The following is an 18073-nucleotide window of genomic DNA, read 5'->3' on the forward strand; positions in this document are numbered from 1 at the left end:
TTTGAGGTGCTTTGGGCTGTTTCCTGCTCCCCACACCGCAGCTTTGGGGTGCTTTGGGGTGCTTTGGGCTCTTCCCTTCTCCCCGCACTGCAGCTTTGGGGTGCTTTGAGGCGCTTTGGGGTGCTCTGGGGTGCTTTGGGGTGCTCTGGGGTGCTCTGGGGTGCTCTGGGGTGCTCTGGGGTGCTCTGGGGTCTGGAGCAGCGGCTGCCCTGCCGTGACCTTGCCAGGAGCGGGAGCAGCCCCCAACCTTCCCCGCAGGTGTGCCACCCTCGGGAGTCGCAGCTGCGGGATCTGCGGGATCTCCTGGGAAGCTCCGCGGGCTGCGGGGCCTCGCTCCGCCGCTGCCCGGAGGAGCCGGGACCGGTTCTACCGGCGCGCTTCCCGGGAGCGGCATTCCTGCCGTGCCTCGGCTGAGTCACGCGTGGCTCCCGCCGCGCTCCGGGGCTGACTCACGGCCGTGGGAGGCGGCCCGGGCGTTCTCCCGGTTCCCAGGGAGCCAAGGAAGGAGGGAGCTCCGGGAGCGATCCCGCGGAGCCCCGCGGGGCTGGCAATGTCCCGAATCCCCGGGCCCCGAGGTAACGGTGCCACCAATGTCACCCCCAGCGGCCAATGCCCCCCCAGTGTCCCCCCATGTCACCCCCAGGTGCTGAAGCTACCCCAGATATCCCAATGTCACCCTCAATGTCCTGATGCCCCCCCAAGGTGCCGATGTCACCCCCAAGGTCCCAATGTCACCCCCAGGTGCCAATGCCATCCCCAAGTTACTAATGTCACCCCCACGTGCCGAAGCCCCCCGTGTCCCGATGTCACCCCAAGGTCCTGATGCCATCCCCAAGTTACTGATGTCCCCCCAGCGTCCCAGTGTCACCCCCAGGTGCCAAAGCAATCCCAAATGTCCCGATGTCACCCCAAGGTACTGATGCCCCCCCCCCAGGTGCCGATGTCACCCCCAGTGTCCCGATGTCACCCCAATGTCCCAATGACATCCCCAGTGTCCCGATGTCAGCCCTAGGTACTGATGCCACTCCCAGGTGCCAAAGCCACCCCAAATATCCCGATGTCACCCCAAGGTCCTGATGCCATCCCCAAGTTACTGATGCCACCCCCAGGTGCCGAAGCCCCCAAATGTCCTGATGCCATCTCCGGGTCCCGATGTCACCCCCAGGGTGCCAGTGTCCCCCCAGGTGGCAGTGCCCCCCAATGTCCCTCCCAGGTGGCAGTGCCCCCCAATGTCCCTCCAGGTGGCAGCGCCCCCCAGTGCCCCCCAGGGTGCCAATGCCCCCCAGGTGGCAGTGCCCCCCAATGTCCCCTCCAGGTGCCAATGCACCCCAGGTGCCAATGTCCCCCCAGGTGGCAGTGTCCCCCAATGTCCCAATGTCCCCCCGGGTGCCAGTGCCCCCCCAGGTGGCAGCGCCCCCCAGGTCGCAGCGCCCCGTGCCCCCGCCGCGGGCGCGGATTCCCGAGCGGTCGCGCGTGGGGAGCGGGGCCGCAGCGCTGACTCAGCTCCTGCGGGCGCACAATGGGAGCGCAGGACAAACAGGCGGGACGGGGACAAACAGATCCCGCTTGGGGACAGTGCCAGCATTGTGACCGCCCGGGGCAGGGCCGGACACTGAGCTCCTCTGTTCCGCCGCCGCCTTCCGGGGGCTTTGTCCTGGCCGGACACCGCCGGCCCCGCGCCCGTGGAGAAGGGAAGGGCACGGGGAGGATTCCCGAGCCTGGACACCTGGATGGGTGGGGGACATCCCACCTGAGCCTGGAGGGTGTCCTGAGAACTTGGGGTGTGGGTTTGGGGTCCTGGCACAGAACCCTGGACACCTGGATGGGTCCTGGCACAAAGCCCTGGACACCTGGATGGGTGTGGGGGCATCCCACCTGAGCCATGAACGTGTCCCAGGAATTAGGGTGTGGGTTGGGGTCCCAGCACAAAATTCCTGGAAGGATCCTGAGGAAGAGGAGGAGGAGAACTGGAATGTGAATTTGGGGTCCTACCACAAAATTCCTGGAAGGATCCTGAGGAAGAGGAGAGGAGCAGAGTGTGGGTTTGGGGTCCCATGGCAAAGCCACAGAGAGATTCCCAAGGAGAAGAACTGGGGTGTGGATTTGGTGTCCTACCCTAAACTCCTGGAAGGATCCCGAGGAGGAGAAGGAGAAGAACTGCAATGTGGATTTGGGGTCCCACCACAAAGCCCAGGAGGGATCCCAAGGAACAGGAGGAGGAGAAGTGCAATGTGGATTTGGTGTCCTACCCTAAACTCCTGGAGGGATCCTGAGGAGAAGGAGGAGAACTGCAATGTGGATTTGGAGTCCCACCACAAAGCCCTGGAGGGATCCTGAGGAGAAAGAGGAGAACTGCAATGTGGATTTGGAGTCCCACCACAAAGCCCTGGAGGGATCCTGAGGAGAAAGAGGAGAACTGCAATGTGGATTTGGAGTCCCACCACAAAGCCCTGGAGGGATCCTGAGGAGAAAGAGGAGAACTGCAATGTGGATTTGGAGTCCCACCACAAAGCCCTGGAGGGATCCTGAGGAGAAAGAGGAGAACTGCAATGTGGATTTGGAGTCCCACCACAAAGCCCTGGAGGGATCCTGAGGAGAAAGAGGAGAACTGCAATGTGGATTTGGGGTCCTATCCTAAAACTCCTGCAGGGATCCCGAGGAGAAGGAGGAGGAAAACTGCAATGTTGGATTTGGGGTCCTACCCTAAACTCCTGGAAGGATCCCGAGGAGAAGGAGAAGAACGGGAATGTGGATTTGGGGTCCCACCACAAAGCCCAGGAGGGATCGCGAGGAGAAGGAGGAGGAGAACTGCAATGTGGATTTGGGGTCCTACCCTAAACTCCTGGAAGGATCCCGAGGAGAAGGAGAAGAAGAACTGGAATGTGGATTTGGGGTCCCACCACAAAGCCCAGGAGGGATCCCAAGGAACAGGAGGAGGAGGGCCGGAGCAGGGATTCGGGGTTTCTGAGGGCACAGCTGGACGTGCGGCCGCCCGGGTGCTCTCCGGGCTCCGGTCACCGCGGCTCAATGATCCCAGTGTCCGCTTCCCGTGACCACGGAGAGCCGGGAAACCCCAAAACACCGGGCAGAGGGACCTGCCAGAGCCACCTCGGGCTCGTGACCACAGCAGGACCTGCCAGAGCCACCTCGGGGTCGCGCCCGGAGCGGGATCAGCCCCTCTCCCGCGTTCCCAGTGGGAATTCCTGCTGGCTCCAGGACGTGCTTATCCCTGCTGCTGGAGAGGGATAAAAACATAAATAAAATAACGTGGTGCTAAGTGATCCAATATTGACATTTTCCCGGGAGCTGCCAGCCCGGAGCCGCCGGCATTCCCGCGGCCAACAAAGCCCTCGTCAGTGGCCAGGCTTGGAGAGCTCCAAAATCCTTTATTTATGGAGGCTTTCGGCAAAAAACGGGACATAAACAGAAAAAGGGGAGCGGGGGAAAGGGGTGGGAAGGGAGAAAACCCCCGAGGAGTTGTTTAGGAAAGGAAGAAAGGAAAAAAAAGGGAATAAAATGGACATTCACGGGGAAAATCCCAGCTATGAAAGAGCCTTTTAAAGGCGGCGGAAAAACAGGAGCTGTGAGATAAAGCCAGGAAAAAAATTCCCAATAAAGCCCCGCTTTTAGTGGGGTGGGGGAAATGTCGGAGGCGCTGCCCGTCCCAAAACAGGCCCAGGATGAGCCAGAAGCCCAAAATTTGGGATGGGGGAGATACCAGAGGTGCTGCCTGTCCCAAAACAGGCCCAGGATGGGTCAGACCCCCAAAATTTGGGATGAGGGAGATGTCAGAGGTGCTGCCCTCCCAGGATGGGTCAGACCCCCAAAATTTGGGATGAGGGAGATGTCAGAGGTGCTGCCCTCCCAGGATGGGTCAGACCCCCAAAATTTGGGATGAGGGAGATGTCAGAGGTGCTGCCCTTCCAAAAACAGCCCCAGGATGGATCAAACCCCCAAATTTTGGGATGGGGGAGATATCAGAGGTGCTGCCCTCCCAGGATGGGTCAGACCCCCAAAATTTGGGGTGAGGGAGATGTCAGAGGTGCTGCCCTTCCAAAAACAGACCCAGGATGAGCCACACTCCCAAAATTTGGGATGGGGAAGATGTCAGAGGTGTTTCCCTCCCAGGATGGGTCAGACCCCCAAAATTTGGGGGGAGGGAGATGTCAGAGGTGCTGCCCTTCCAAAAACAGGCCCAGGATGAGCCACACTCCCAAAATTTGGGATGGGGAAGATGTCAGAGGGGTTTCCCTCCCAGGATGGGTCAGACCCCCAAAATTTGGGATGAGGGAAATGTCAGAGGTGCTGCCCTTCCAAAAACAGCCCCAGGATGGATCAAACCCCCAAATTTTGGGATGAGGGAAATGTCAGAGGTGCTGCCCTTCCAAAAACAGCCCCAGGATGGATCAAACCCCCAAATTTTGGGATGAGGGAAATGTCAGAGGTGCTGCCCTTCCAAAAACAGCCCCAGGGTGGGTCAGACCCCCAAAATTCGGGCTGGGGCGGCAGGAGCGGGACCATCCCGGGGTTCCAGGCCGGCAGAATTCCCGCCCCCGGGAATAACGCGGGATTCCTTCCCCCACTCCGCCTGATGGATTCCAGGGCCCCTCCGAGGAGCCAAAACCATCCCGGCGGCGACAATTTGGGTTTGTGCGAGCCCCGGGAAGGGCCGGGGGGAGCCCGAGCCGTGTTTTCCCTCGGCCTCATTTTCACCTGGCCCGTCCAAGATCAACAGGCGGCCGGAGGATTCCCGCCGGACACGAGCACACAGCGCCGTTGTTCCCGCGGATTTGGGGGATTTTTCCTGCTTTTTTCGGGAGGTTTTTGGTGTTTTTTTTTTCGTCGCCACGTTGAAAAATCAGGGGGTTTTGAGCCACGGCAGAGGGAGAGGGGTGAGGATCCGGATCAAGGAGGAGTTGGAGTCGTCCCCATGGGGGCAAGGAGGGTGTTTGGCAGTCCCTAAATCCCGAAATCCCATTTTTTTGGGGTGGGTTTTCCCATTTACTGGGGTCTGCAGTAGCGCTTTCCAGGCTGGATAAATCCCAAAATTCCATTTTGTGTGGGGGTTTTTCCCATTAACTGTAGTGTTGCCCTCCAGCCTGGATAAATCCCAAAATTCCATTTTGTGTGGGGGTTTTTCCCATTAACTGTAGTGTCACCCCCCCCAGCCTGGATAAATCCCAAAATCCCATTTTTGGGTGGGTTTTCCTATTGAATGAGGTCTGCTCTCCAGCCTGGATAAATCCCAAAATCCCATTTTTTGGGTGGGTTTTCCCACTGTCTCCTACATGGAAGGGCCCAAAGTGCCACATTCCAGCCTGGATAAATCCCAAAATCCCATTTTTTTGCGTGGGTTTTCCTATTTGCTGATATCTGCTCTCCAATCTGGATAAATCCCCAAATCCCCAAATCCCGTATTTTGGGTGGGTTTTCCCATCCACTGCAGTGTTGCCCCCCAGCCTGGATAAATTCCAAAATCCCGTTTTTTGGGTGGGTTTTCCCACTGTTTCCTGCATGGAAGGGCACAAGGTGTCACATTCCACCCCAAAAATCCCCCAGGATTTCCCACCTCAGGAGAGGGGATGGAACAGAGGATGAAAGAGAAGGGGTTTTGCCTCTTTTTCAGGGATTTGCCCTAAATCGAATGGATTTATCCCAGATTTTCCCCCCTGGAATGACCCTTTAATCCCAAACCCGGTATAAACCACAAACACAGAACGATCCCAAGAGGAAAACCCAACAGCCGGAGGCTCCCGGGGCAGGAACAATTAAAAAACCCCAATTTAATTATTATTTATTATTGTAATCCCAAAATAACCCCTCGGTTTGGGGTTGTGGTTTTGTAACTCGGGAAAAGGGATTGGGAGCCCTGGAATGCCTGGGAGGAGCTGGAGGTCAGGAAGGGGTTTTGGGGTTGGGAATGTTTTTTGGAGTCAGGAAAGTTTTTTGGGGTCGGGAATGTTTTTTGGGGTCAGGAAAGTTTTTTGGGGTCGGGAGTGTTTTTTGGGGTCAGGTTTGGGATCAGGAAAGTTTTGTGAGGCTGGGAATGTTTGTAAGAGGTCAGGAATGTTTTTTGGGGTCAGGAATGTTTTTGGGAGGTTGAGAATGCGTTTTGGGGTCAGGAAAGTTTTTGAGGTTGGGAATGCCAGTGCGGGTCGGGAATGGCTTTTTGGGGTCAGGAGTGTTTTTTGGGGTCAAGAATGGTTTTTGGGGTCAGGAATGCCAGTGGGGATCAGGAATGTTTTTTGAGCCGTTGTCGTTCCCACCTGGCCCAGGCTGTGGGATTTGGGGATGGTCAGGGCACTGGGATGTCGGATTTTGGGATGTTCAGGTTCTAGGATTGCATTCCAGTGCACTTTGGGATGTTTGGGACGAGCCCTGTGGGGTGGGAATGCCGTGGGACCCCTGGAGGAAGGCGCAGCCCCCGCGGTGGTCCCGCAGGCTCTGGTGGGATTTTGGGATGGTCAGGGCACTGGGATGTTGGATTTTGGGATGGTCAGGGCACTGGGATGTTGGATTTTGGGATGGTCAGGGCACTAGGATGTCGGATTTTGGGATGGTCAGGCACTGGGATGTTGGATTTTGGGATGTTCAGGTTCTGGGACCACATTCCAGTGCACTTTGGGACGAGCCCTGTGGGGTGGGAATGCCGTGGGACCCCTGGAGGAAGGTGCAGCCCCCAGGGTGATCCAACAGGCTCTGGTGGGATTTTGGGATGGTCAGGGCACTGGGATGTCAGATTTTGGGATGGTCAGGGCACTGGGAGGTTGGATTTTGGGACGTTCAGGTTCTGGGATCACATTCCCGTGCGCTTTGGGATGAGCTCTGCAGGATGGGAATGCCGTGGGATCCCTGGAGGAAGGCTCTGCCCCCGCGGTGGTCCAGCAGGCTCTGGTGGGATTTTGGGATGGTCAGGGCACTGGGATGTCAGATTTTGGGATGTTCACGTTTTGGGATGGTCAGGTTTTGGGATGTTCACATTCTGGGATGTGCACGTTCTGGGATCACATTCCCATGCACTTTGGGACGAGCCCTGCGCGGTGGGAATGCCGTGGGATCCCTGGAGGAAGGTGCAGCCCCCAGGGTGATCCAACAGGCTCTGGTGGGATTTTGGGATGGTCAGGGCACTGGGATGTTGGATTTTGGGATGTTCAGGTTCTGGGATCACATTCCCATGCGCTTTGGGACGAGCCCTGCGCGGTGGGAATGCCGTGGGATCCCTGGAGGAAGGCTCTGCCCCCGCGGTGGTCCAGCAGGCTCTGGTGGGATTTTGGGATGGTCAGGGCACTGGGATGTCAGATTTTGGGATGTTCACGTTTTGGGATGGTCAGGTTTTGGGATGTTCACATTCTGGGATGTGCACGTTCTGGGATCACATTCCCATGCACTTTGGGACGAGCCCTGCGCGGTGGGAATGCCGTGGGATCCCTGGAGGAAGGTGCAGCCCCCAGGGTGATCCAACAGGCTCTGGTGGGATTTTGGGATGGTCAGGGCACTGGGATGTTGGATTTTGGGATGTTCAGGTTCTGGGATCACATTCCCATGCGCTTTGGGACGAGCCCTGCGCGGTGGGAATGCCGTGGGATCCCTGGAGGATCACCCCCGCGGTGGGATTTTGGGTGGCCTTTGTTCCCGGGGCGCGGGGAGCCGGGATTCGGGCTCGGCGGCGTCGGGAAGCGCCGGCTCCAGCCCCAGCCCCTTCAAAGAGGCGCTTTCAAGTGCCGAGGGGAGATGCTATCACCTGGGAACGGGAGCGGGAGCGGGAACGGGAACGGGAGCGGGCAGGGCCGGCCCCCCCGCCCCGCGGCTGCGGGCAGCTCCCACGGGGGGACACGGGGGGACACGGGGGGGGTCCCCTGGTGGAGTGCCCGGGTGAGTCAGGACGATCCCGGCCAGGGTGGTCCCGGGTGGTCCCAGGGGGCTCCCGGGGGAAGGGTCGCCGGTAGTCCCGGGGAGTTTCCCGAGGAGCTGGCCAGGTGGTCCCGAGAGGTGTCCGGGGAGGGGTCCCGGACGATCCCGGGGGTGGGTTTCGCAGGGTCCCGGGTGGGTCCCGGGGTGGGTCCCGGGGCGGGTCCCGGGTAATACCGGGGCTGGGTCCCGGGGTGTCCCACAGGGTCCCGGGGGGTCCCGGGCTGGGTCCCGCGGTGGGTCCCGGGATGGCTCCCGCTGTGGGTCCCGGGATGGCTCCCGGGTAATCCCGGGGGTGGGTCCCGGGGGGTCCCGCAGGGTCCCGGCGGTTCCCGGGGCGCGTCCCGCACGGTGCCCGGGTGGTCCCGGGGGTGGGTCCCGCACAGTGTTCGGGGTGGGTCCCGGTGGGTCCCGGGCTGGGTCCCGCGGTGGGAAGGCTCTGGCCCTGGGGGACACGGGGAGTGACATGGGGGGAACACGGGGAGTGACATGGGGGGGACACAGCAGCTCCCACGGGGGGGACACGGGGGGGACATGCCAGGAGACACACCAGGGGACGCTCCAGGTGACACGCCAGGTGACACGGAGGGGGACACGGCAGGGGACACGGGAAGAGACAATCCAGGGGATACGGGGGGGGACACAGCCCAGCACGGACCTCCCCAAACCCCCCCTGGCCCCACACCCAGGGGCTTCCATGGGTCAGAGCTGGGGTCCTCAGGGGGGATCCTCGTGGGTGATGGGGGATGTGCTGGCCACCTCCAGCTTTGGGGCCACCACTGCCAGGTTTGGGCCACCACTGCCAGGTTTGGGCCACCACTGGGGCCACCACTGCCAGGTTTGGGTTGGTCGGATTGGGATGACCGAGTGTGGGATCAGCAGGGTGCAGATTTTGGGATTTTGGGATGACCGAGGCTGGGATCAGCAGATTTTGGGGTGACCAAGGCTGGGATCAGCGGGGTGGGAGCTCCATGGATTTAGGGATGACCGAGGCTGGGATCAGCAGATTTTGGGGTGACCAAGGCTGGGATCAGCGGGGTGGTGGCCCTGCAGATTTCGGGATGACCAAGGCTGGGATCAGCAGCAGCTGAGGGTGACACAGGATGTGCTGGCAGGGGTTTGGCAATCCGGGAGTCACGGGGGGGCAGGGAGGGACACGGGGGGCCCTGGTCCCTCCTGTCCCCCCGATCTCCATGGGGGGACATGGGGGTGACACTGAGCTGGGGCCAAGGGCTCCCCATGTGGGTGAGACAGGGTGACCCCAGCCCAAAATTCAGCTTTGGAGGGGTTGGGGGATCCCCCGGGGACACTCGGGGCTGCGTGCCCCCATGGGTGGCACCGGGGGGACAGTGGGGGTCCCGGGGGTGGCAGGGCCCGTTGTAGGGGAGGTTTGGGGGTGCCAGGGGGACTTGGGGGTCACAGGTCCGGGGGATTGATGGGGTGTGTGGGTGGTGGGCCCAAGGGGTCTTGGAGGGTCCAGTGGTCTCTGTTCAGACGCTTAATTAGGGCGGCTAATTAGGGCTGGGGGCTAATTAGAGTGGCGGAGGGTGGGGGTGCGTGCCGAGGGAAGCGGGCGGTGGGAGCGGGGGCGATGCCGGGACGGGACGGGAGCGGGGATGCTCCGGGGGAAGGAAGGACGGAGGGATCCCGGAGCGGACGGCGGGAGCTCGGCTGGCTTTGTCCCGCTGTCCCCGCCGGTGTCACCCAGCCGCGGGTCCGGTGTCCCGGTGGGAAAGCGGCTGGGCTTGGCCCCGCTCCAGCTGCCGGCGCTGCCGCGCCGTGTCCCGGTGCCGCTCCTGCTCTTCTACCGAGCGTCCCCCGGGGGCTCCTGCACCGTGTCCCGGTCCCGTTCCTCCCCCGGGTCTCCAGCACCGTGTCCCGGTCCCGTTCCTCCCCCGGGGCTCCAGCACCGTGTCCCGGTCCCGCTCCTCCCCCGGGGCTCCGGCACCGTGTCCCGGTCCCGCTCCTGCCCCGGTCGTTCCAGCACCGTGTCCCTCCTCCCGAGGCTCATCCCTCCGCCCGTGTCCCGTTCTCTCCCGCTCCTGCCCGGTCCCGTGGCTCCGGGTCTCTCTCCGGTGCCGGTGCTCACCCTCGAGGGGCTGAGCCGCCGTTCCCCGCCTGTCTGGGCACCCCGATCCCGGCGATTCCCAGCCCGGGTGGGATCCGGGTGGGAGAGGAGCCCTGGCTGAGCCCGGCGGGTCCGCTCGGGCCGAGGGGAAGGGAAGGGAAGGGAAGGGAAGGGAAGGGAAGGGAAGGGAAGGGCTCCTGCAGCCCAGCGGGGATCGGAGCCCGGGGGGAATTTTGGAACGAGCCCAGCGCTAACGGAGACGCCGCGGGGAGAGGCGAGCCGGGGATGAGCGGGATGGAGCTGCTGGAAGCGCGGTGGGAAGGCTGGCGAGTCCTCTGGAGGGAGAGATTCCCGAGGAACGGGGTGGGATGGGCTGGAAAAGCCAGCGGGGGTGGGGATGGGTCAGCCCCACGGCAGGGCTGGAGCGTGCATTGTCCGAGTGTCCGGCAGGTGTCCGGTGTCCCCAGGCTGGGCCTGGGCATGGAAAACTTCCCAAGGTTTTGGGAAACTTTGTGTGGGATCGGGGATGAGGGCTGGGCTTGCCACCTGCTCACGGAGAGGGGCTGGGAAGGAGAGCAGAGGAGCCGGAATGCCAAGGGGATGGATGCCCACCCAGAACCAGAATGCCCACAGGGATGGACACCCACGGGGATGGATGCCCACTGATCCCACGGGAATGCCCAGGGGATGGGCGCCCACTCAGAACTGGAATGCCAAGGAATGGACACCCACTCAGGACTGGAGTATCCACAGGGATGGACGCCCACCCATCCCACTGGGATGCCCACAGGGGTGGATGCCCACTGATCCCTCTGGAATGCCAAGGGGATGGATGCCCACAGGGATGGATGCCCACTGATCCCTCTGGAATGCCAAGGGGATGGATGCCCACAGGGATGGATGCCCACTGATCCCTCTGGAATGCCAAGGGGATGGATGCCCACTCAGACCCAGGATCCCCACGGGGATGGATCCCACCCATCCATGGATGCCCACTCACGGGAATGCCCAGGGGATGGGCGCCCACTCAGAACTGGAATGCCAAGGAATGGACACCCACTCAGGACTGGAGTATCCACAGGGATGGACGCCCACCCATCCCACTGGGATGCCCACAGGGATGGATGCCCACTGATCCCTCTGGAATGCCAAGGGGATGGATGCCCACAGGGGTGGATGCCCACTGATCCCTCTGGAATGCCAAGGGGATGGATGCCCACTCAGACCCAGGATCCCCACGGGGATGGATCCCACCCATCCCACCAGGATGAGCCATTCCCCAAAATCCCAGGAGTGGATTCCAAAAACCCCAGAACGTTTCCCAAAAACCCCAGAACGGATGAAGCCCCGAGCTGGGAAAAACGGGAAAGGCTGGGATCAGACCGGATTGCTGCTGGAGCTTCCACGGGAGGAGAATCCCCGAGGTCTGCGAGGAATCCAGGGAAGCCATGGAGGATCTCCAAAGCCAAGGTGGATCCCCGAAGCTGTGGTAGATCCCTGGAGCCGTGGAGGATCCCTGAAGCTCCAGTGGATCCCCCTGGTCCCTCCTGTCTCCCTGAAGCTGTGGAGGATCCCTGAAGCTCTGGTGAATCCCCAAAGCTCTGAGTGGATCCCCAAAGCCGTGGAGGATCCCCAAAGTCCTGGTGGATCCCTGAAGCTGCAGTGGGTTCTTGGAGCTGTGGTGGATCCCTGGGTTTGTGCTGGATCCCTGAAGCCCTGGGTGGATCCCTGAAGCTCCAGTGGATCCCCAAAGCCCTGGGTGGATCCCTGAATTTGTGCTGGATCCCTGAGGCCGTGGAGGATCCCTAAAGCTGGGATGGATGCCCGAAAGCCTGGATGGATCCCTAAAGATCTGGGGGATCCCTGGGTGGATCCCGGATCCCTGAAGCTCAGGTGGATCCCTGAGGCCTTGGGTGGATCCCTGAAGATCTGGTGGATCCCTGAGGCCTTGCCTGAAGCTGTGGAAGATCCCTGGGTGGATCCCTAAAGACCTGGTGGATCCCTGGGTGGATCCCTGAAGCTGTGGGGGATCCCTGGGTGGATCCCTGAAGATCTGGTGGATCCCTAAAGACCTGGTGGATCCCTGGGTGGATCCCTGAAGCTGTGGGGGATCCCTGGGCGGATCCCTGAAGATCTGGTGGATCCCTGGGCGGATCCCTGAAGCTCCTGAGGCGCCGGGATCTGCAGGACGTGCTGCCCCAGGCTCCGTGTCCCTCCCGCCGCCGTTTCCGCGCCGCTGGATCCAAACCGTGCGGGAAACGGGGAAAAATCCCGGGAAATCGGTCAATCCTGGGAAAACCCCGGGAAACCGGTCAATCCCAGTCGGCTCCGTGCCCTGGGATCGCTCCTGGCCAGGGGGGCCACCCTGCCCCCTCCAAGGGGTCACTCGGGGGGGTCGTTCCTGCCAGGACCCCCTCATTCCACCCCCACGGAGAATTCCTGCATTTTCCTTTAAAATCCTGGAGATTATTCCTTTAAAATCCTGGAGGTTATTCCTTTTAAATCCTGGAGATTTTTCCTTTAAAATCCTGGAGATTTTTCCTTTAAAACCTTGGAGGTTATTCCTTTAAAACCTTGGAGGTTTTTCCTTTAAAATCCTGTAGATTTTTCCTTGATAATCCTGGAGATTTTTCCTTTAAAACCCTGGAGGTTTTTCCTTTAAAATCTTGGAGATTTTTCCTTGAAAATCTTGAGATTTTTCCTTAAAAATATTGAGATTTTTCCTTTAAAATCTCGGAGATTTTTCCCTTAAAAATTTCCTCAAAATTCCCGCGTTTTCCTGAAAACTCCGGGGGCGGTTTTGGCGACCCAAAATCCCCCCCCGGGGTTTTTTTTTGGGGGGGTTTTTTTGGGCTGACCCTGCGTGTCCCTCCCCAGGTGTCCTGCTGGCCGCGTGCCACGCGCTGGACAACAGCACGGCCGGCCGGAGCGGTGAGTGCCCGCGGGGATTTTGGGGTTTTCTGGTGTGCCACCCCTCCTCTCCGGGGGTTACGGGGCCCTGGGTGGGATCCCGGCCCTGACCTCTGAGGGGGAAACCGGGAATGGTTTCCTGGCCCCAAAAAAAGGGGTTCACATCCCAAAAAAAAGGGGTTCTGGACCCAAAAAATAGGATTTCTGATCCCAAAAACAAAGGGGTTCTGGCCCCCAAAAAAAGGATTTCTGATCCCAGAAACAAAGGGGTTCTCATCCCAAAAAAACGGGGTTCTGGCTCCCAAAAAAAAGGATTTCTGATCTCAAAAACAAAGGGGTTCTGCCCCCAGAAACAAAAGGGTTCTGGTCCCACAAAAAAAGGGGTTCTCATCCCAAAAAAAAGGGGTTCTGGCCCCAAAAACAAAGGGGTTCTGCCCCCAGAAACAAAGGGGTTCTCATCCCAAAAAAAAGGGGTTCCGGCTCCCAAAAAAAAGGGTTTCTGATCTCAAAAACAAAGGGGTTCTGCCCCCAGAAACAAAGGGGTTCTCATCCCAAAAAAAAGGGGTTCCGGCTCCCAAAAAAAAGGGTTTCTGATCTCAAAAACAAAGGGGTTCTGCCCCCAGAAACAAAGGGGTTCTCATCCCAAAAAAAAGGGGTTCCGGCTCCCAAAAAAAAGGGTTTCTGATCTCAAAAACAAAGGGGTTCTGCCCCCAGAAACAAAGGGGTTCTCATCCCAAAAAACCGGGGTTCTGGCTCCCAAAAAAAGGGTTCTGGCCCCAAAAACAAAAAAAGGGATTTCTGATCCCAGAAACAAAGGGGTTCTGGCTCCCAAAAAAAGGGGTTCTGGTCCCAAAAAAAAATGGGGTTCTGGACCCAAAAGGAAAGGTTTTGGCCCCAAAAGAAAGGGTTTCTCTACAAGGAACAGGTTTCCAGCCCCCAAAAAAGGGTTTTTTTCCCAAAAAAAACAGCCTTTGGCCCCAAAATCAAAGGGTTTCCAGCCCCACAACAAAAAGGTTTCCAGCCCCCCAAAAAGAAGGATTTTTGGTCCCAAAACCAAAGGGTTCCCAACCCCACAAGGAACAGGTTTCCAGCCCCAAAAGGAAAGGTTTTGGCCCCAAAAGAAAGGGTTTCCCTACAAGGAAGAGGTTTCCAGCCCCCCAAAAAAAGGTTTTCTGGCCCCAAAAGAAAAGGTTTTGGCCCCAAAAGAAAGGGTTTCCCGACAAGGAAAGGGTTTCCAGCCCCCAAGAACCCCTAAAAAGCCCCCCAGCTCTCTCTACAAGGAACAGGTTTCCAGCCCCCAAAAAAGGGTTTTTTTCCCAAAAGGAAAGGGTTTCTGGCCCCATAAAAAGGGTTTCTGGTTCCAAAAAAACAGCCTTTGGCCCCAAAATCAAAGGGTTTCCAGCCCCACAACAAAAAGGTTTCCAGCCCCCCAAAAAGAAGGATTTTTGGTCCCAAAACCAAAGGGTTCCCAACCCCACAAGGAACAGGTTTCCAGCCCCAAAAGGAAAGGTTTTGGCCCCAAAAGAAAGGGTTTCCCGACAAGGAAAGGGTTTCCAGCCCCCAAGAACCCCTAAAAAGCCCCCCAGCTCTGGGGACACCCTGGCCCCATCCCAGCCTTCATCCCCCTCCCTTTGGGGCCGCCCTAAATCCAGCCCGGGGCCGGGGCTGGGTCGGGAGTGCCTCGATCCCAAAGAATCCCCAGCAGGAAATTCCCGCCGGGAATAACTCAAACTAGGGGGGTTTGGTGGGGTTTAATGGGAAACAGGAGCGGGGCTCCTCCTCCTCCTCCTTTTGGGGTGGGAAAACTCCTTTTTGGGGTGGGAAATCTGCTTTTGGGGTGGGAAAACTCCTTTTTGGGGTGGGAAATCTGCTTTTGGGGTGGGAAAACTCCTTTTTGGGGTGGGAAATCTGCTTTTGGGGTGGGAAAACTCCTTTTTGGGGTGGGAAATCTCCTTTTGGGGTGGGAAATCTGCTTTTGGGGTGGGAAAACTCCTTTTTGGGGTGGGAAATCTGCTTTTGGGATGGGAAATCTGCTTTTGGGGTGGGAAAACTCCTTTTAGGAATGGAAATCACCCTTTTGGGATGGGAAATCTGCTTTTGGGGTGGGAAGTCTCCTTTTGGGGTGGCAGGGAGCCCAGCCCGTGTCCCCCCTGTCCCCCCGAGGGTGCTGCCACCCTTCCCCCTAGCCCAGCCCATCCCATCCCAGGGCTGTAGGGCAGGGGCTGCCCGCCGGGGGGACCCCCATTTTTGGGGATTTTTCCCGAAATCGCCGGTTTTCCCGCAGCCCCGGTGGCGGCGGCCGTGAGGTCGCACTTCAACGAGTGCCCGGACTCGCACCGGCAGTTCTGCTTCCACGGCACCTGCCGCTTCCTGGTGCAGGAGGAGAAACCCGCCTGCGTGTGAGTGCCCCAAAAACCCAAAATAATCGGGTCAGGGGAAACCCGCCTGCGTGTGAGTGCCCCAAAACCTCAAAATCCCAAAGCTGTCTGTGTGTGAGTGCCCCAAAACCCCAAAGCTGGGGGGTCAGGGGAAACCTGTCTGTGTGTGAGTGCCCTAAACCTGGCCCCAAAATCCCACAATCCCAAAGGTATGGGGTCAGGAGAAACCTGCCTGTGTGTGAGTGCCCCAAAACCCCAAAATCCCAAAGCTGGGGGGTCAGGGGAAACCCGCCTGCGTGTGAGTGCCCCAAAACCCCAAAATTACGGGGTATGGGGAAACCTGTTTGTGTGTGAGTGCCCCAAACCTGACCCCAAAACCCCAAAATCCCAAAATTACGGGGTCAGGAGAAACCCGCCTGCGTGTGAGTGCCCCAAAACCCCAAAATCCCAAAATTACGGGGTCAGGAGAAACCCACCTGCGTGTGAGTGCCCCAAAATCCCAAAATTACGGGATCAGGAGAAACCTGTCTGTGTGTGAGTGCCAAACTGACCCTAAAACCCCAAAATCCCACAATTATGGGGTCAGGAGAAACCCTCCTGTGTGTGAGTGCTCCAAACCTGGCCCTAAAACCCCAAAATCCCAAAATTATGGGGTCAGGAGAAACCCACCTGAGTGTGAGTGCCCAACCAGCCCCAAAACCCCAAAATCCCAAAGCTGGGGGGTCAGGGGAAACCTGTCTGTGTGTGAGTGCCCCAAACCTGATCCCAAAACCCCAAAATTATGGGGTCAGGAGAAACCCACCTGAGTGTGAGTGCCCAACCAGCCCCAAAACCCCGAAATCCCAAAGCTATGGGGTCAGGAGGAACCCGCCTGCGTGTGAGTGCCCCAACACCCCAAAATCCCAAAATTACGGGGTCAGGGGAAACCTGTCTGTGTGTGAGTGCCCCAAACCTGATCCCAAAACCCCAAAATTATGGGGTCAGGAGAAACCCACCTGAGTGTGAGTGCCCAACCAGCCCCAAAACCCCGAAATCCCAAAGCTATGGGGTCAGGAGGAACCCGCCTGCGTGTGAGTGCCCCAAAACCCCAAAATCCCAAAGCTATGGGGTCAGGAGAAACCTGTTTGTGTGTGAGTGCCAAACCGGCCCCAAAATCCCAAAATTATGGGGTCAGGAGAAACCTGCCTGTGTGTGAGTGCCCCAAAACCCCAAAATCCCAAAATTATGGGGTCAGGAGGAACCTGCCTGCGTGTGAGTGCCCTAAACCCTGAGAAACCCCAAAACTCCAGAGCTGTTGTCCCAGCGATCCCAAAACTCCGGGTTTGGTGTCCTGGGGAGAGGTCAGGAGAAACCTGCCTGTGTGTGAGTGCCCCAAAACCCCAAAATCCCAAAGCTATGGGGTCAGGAGAAACCTGTTTGTGTGTGAGTGCCCCAAACCTGACCCTAAAACCCCAAAATCCCAAAATTATGGGGTCAGGAGAAACCCACCTGCGTGTGAGTGCTCCAAAACCCCAAAATCCCAAAGGTATGGGGTCAGGAGGAGCCCGCCTGCGTGCGAGTGCCCTAAACCCTGAGAAACCCCAAAGCTCCAGAGCTGTTGTCCCAGCAATCCCAAAACTGCGGGTTTGGTGTCCTGGGGAGCCCAAAACTCCGGGCTGACCTGCTCTGTGTGTCCCCTGTGTCCCCAGGTGCCACTCGGGGTACGTGGGGACACACTGTGAGCACGCTGACCTGCTCTGTGTGTCCCCGTGTCCCCAGGTGTCCCCAGGTGTCCCTGTGTGTCCCCAGGTGCCACTCGGGGTACGTGGGGACACTCTGACCTGCTGTGTGTCCCCGTGTGTCCCCTGTGTCCCCAGGTGCCATTTGGGGTACGTGGGCACGCGCTGTGAGCACGCTGACCTGCCCTGTGTCCCCGTGTGTCCCCTGTGTCCCCAGGTGCCACTCGGGGTACGTGGGGACACGCTGACCTGCTGTGTGTCCCCGTGTGTCCCCTGTGTCCCCAGGTGCCACTCGGGGTACGTGGGCACACTCTGACCTGCTGTGTGTCCCCAGGTGCCACTCGGGGTCCGTGGGGACACGCTGTGAGCACGCTGACCTGCTGGCCGTGGTGGCAGCCACCCAGAAGAAGCAGACCATCACAGCCCTGCTCGTGGTGGCCGTGGTGGCCTCGGCCCTGCTCGTCACCGCCTGCGTCCTGCTCCAGTGAGTGCCACCGGGAGCCCCTGGGGACAGCCGGGGACCAGGGACCCCGGCCTGTCCCTGTCCCCGTGCCTGTCCCCGTTCCCTGTGTCCCCATCCCCGTCCCTGACCCCATCTCTGACCTGGTTCCTGTCCCCATTCCCTGTCCCTGTCCCCATGTCCCCCTCCCTGGCCCTGTCCCCATGTCCCCGTCCCTGTCCCCCTGTCCCTGTGTCCCCATTCCCTGTCCCCATTCCCTGTCACAATGCCTGTCCCCATTCCCTGTCCCTGTCCCCATATCCCCATTCTCTGTCCCCATGTCACCTGTCCCTGCTGTCCCCAGCTGCTGTCACCTGCAGAAGCGCTGGCCCTGTCCCCATGTCCCCATTCCCCATCCCTGTCCCCATGGTCCCCATCCCGATCCCCATTCCCTGGCCCTGTCCCCATTCCCTATCCCTGTACCCAACACCCGGGTCTGTAACCGCTGCCATTCCCGTCCCCACAGGTGTGTGACAGACCCGGGACCACCTGGGGACACCTGGGGACACCTGGGGACCCCCCAGGACTGTCCCCTCCCCCCTCCCCCGCTTCGGGTCCTTTTTGGGGCGTTTTCCCCTTTTCCCGCCGTTTT

The 18073-nt window shown here is 59.4% G+C and overlaps 1 protein-coding gene across 1 annotated transcript; it reads left to right on the top strand.

Moving 5' to 3' along the window:
* The first annotated feature begins 900 nt into the window (after positions 1–900).
* On the top strand, positions 901–17470 carry TGFA (transforming growth factor alpha). The gene is made up of 5 exons (XM_041401014.1): positions 901–913; positions 1316–1540; positions 12854–12907; positions 15171–15285; positions 17317–17470. Exons 1-5 carry the CDS (start codon positions 901–903, stop codon positions 17468–17470), a joined length of 561 nt encoding a protein of 186 aa, XP_041256948.1.
* Positions 17471–18073: the final 603 nt, after the last annotated feature.

Source organism: Onychostruthus taczanowskii, unplaced genomic scaffold, assembly GCF_017590055.1.
Source record: "Onychostruthus taczanowskii isolate IOZ18803 unplaced genomic scaffold, ASM1759005v1 scaffold181, whole genome shotgun sequence".
In the NCBI taxonomy this organism is placed as follows: Eukaryota; Metazoa; Chordata; class Aves; order Passeriformes; family Passeridae; genus Onychostruthus; species Onychostruthus taczanowskii.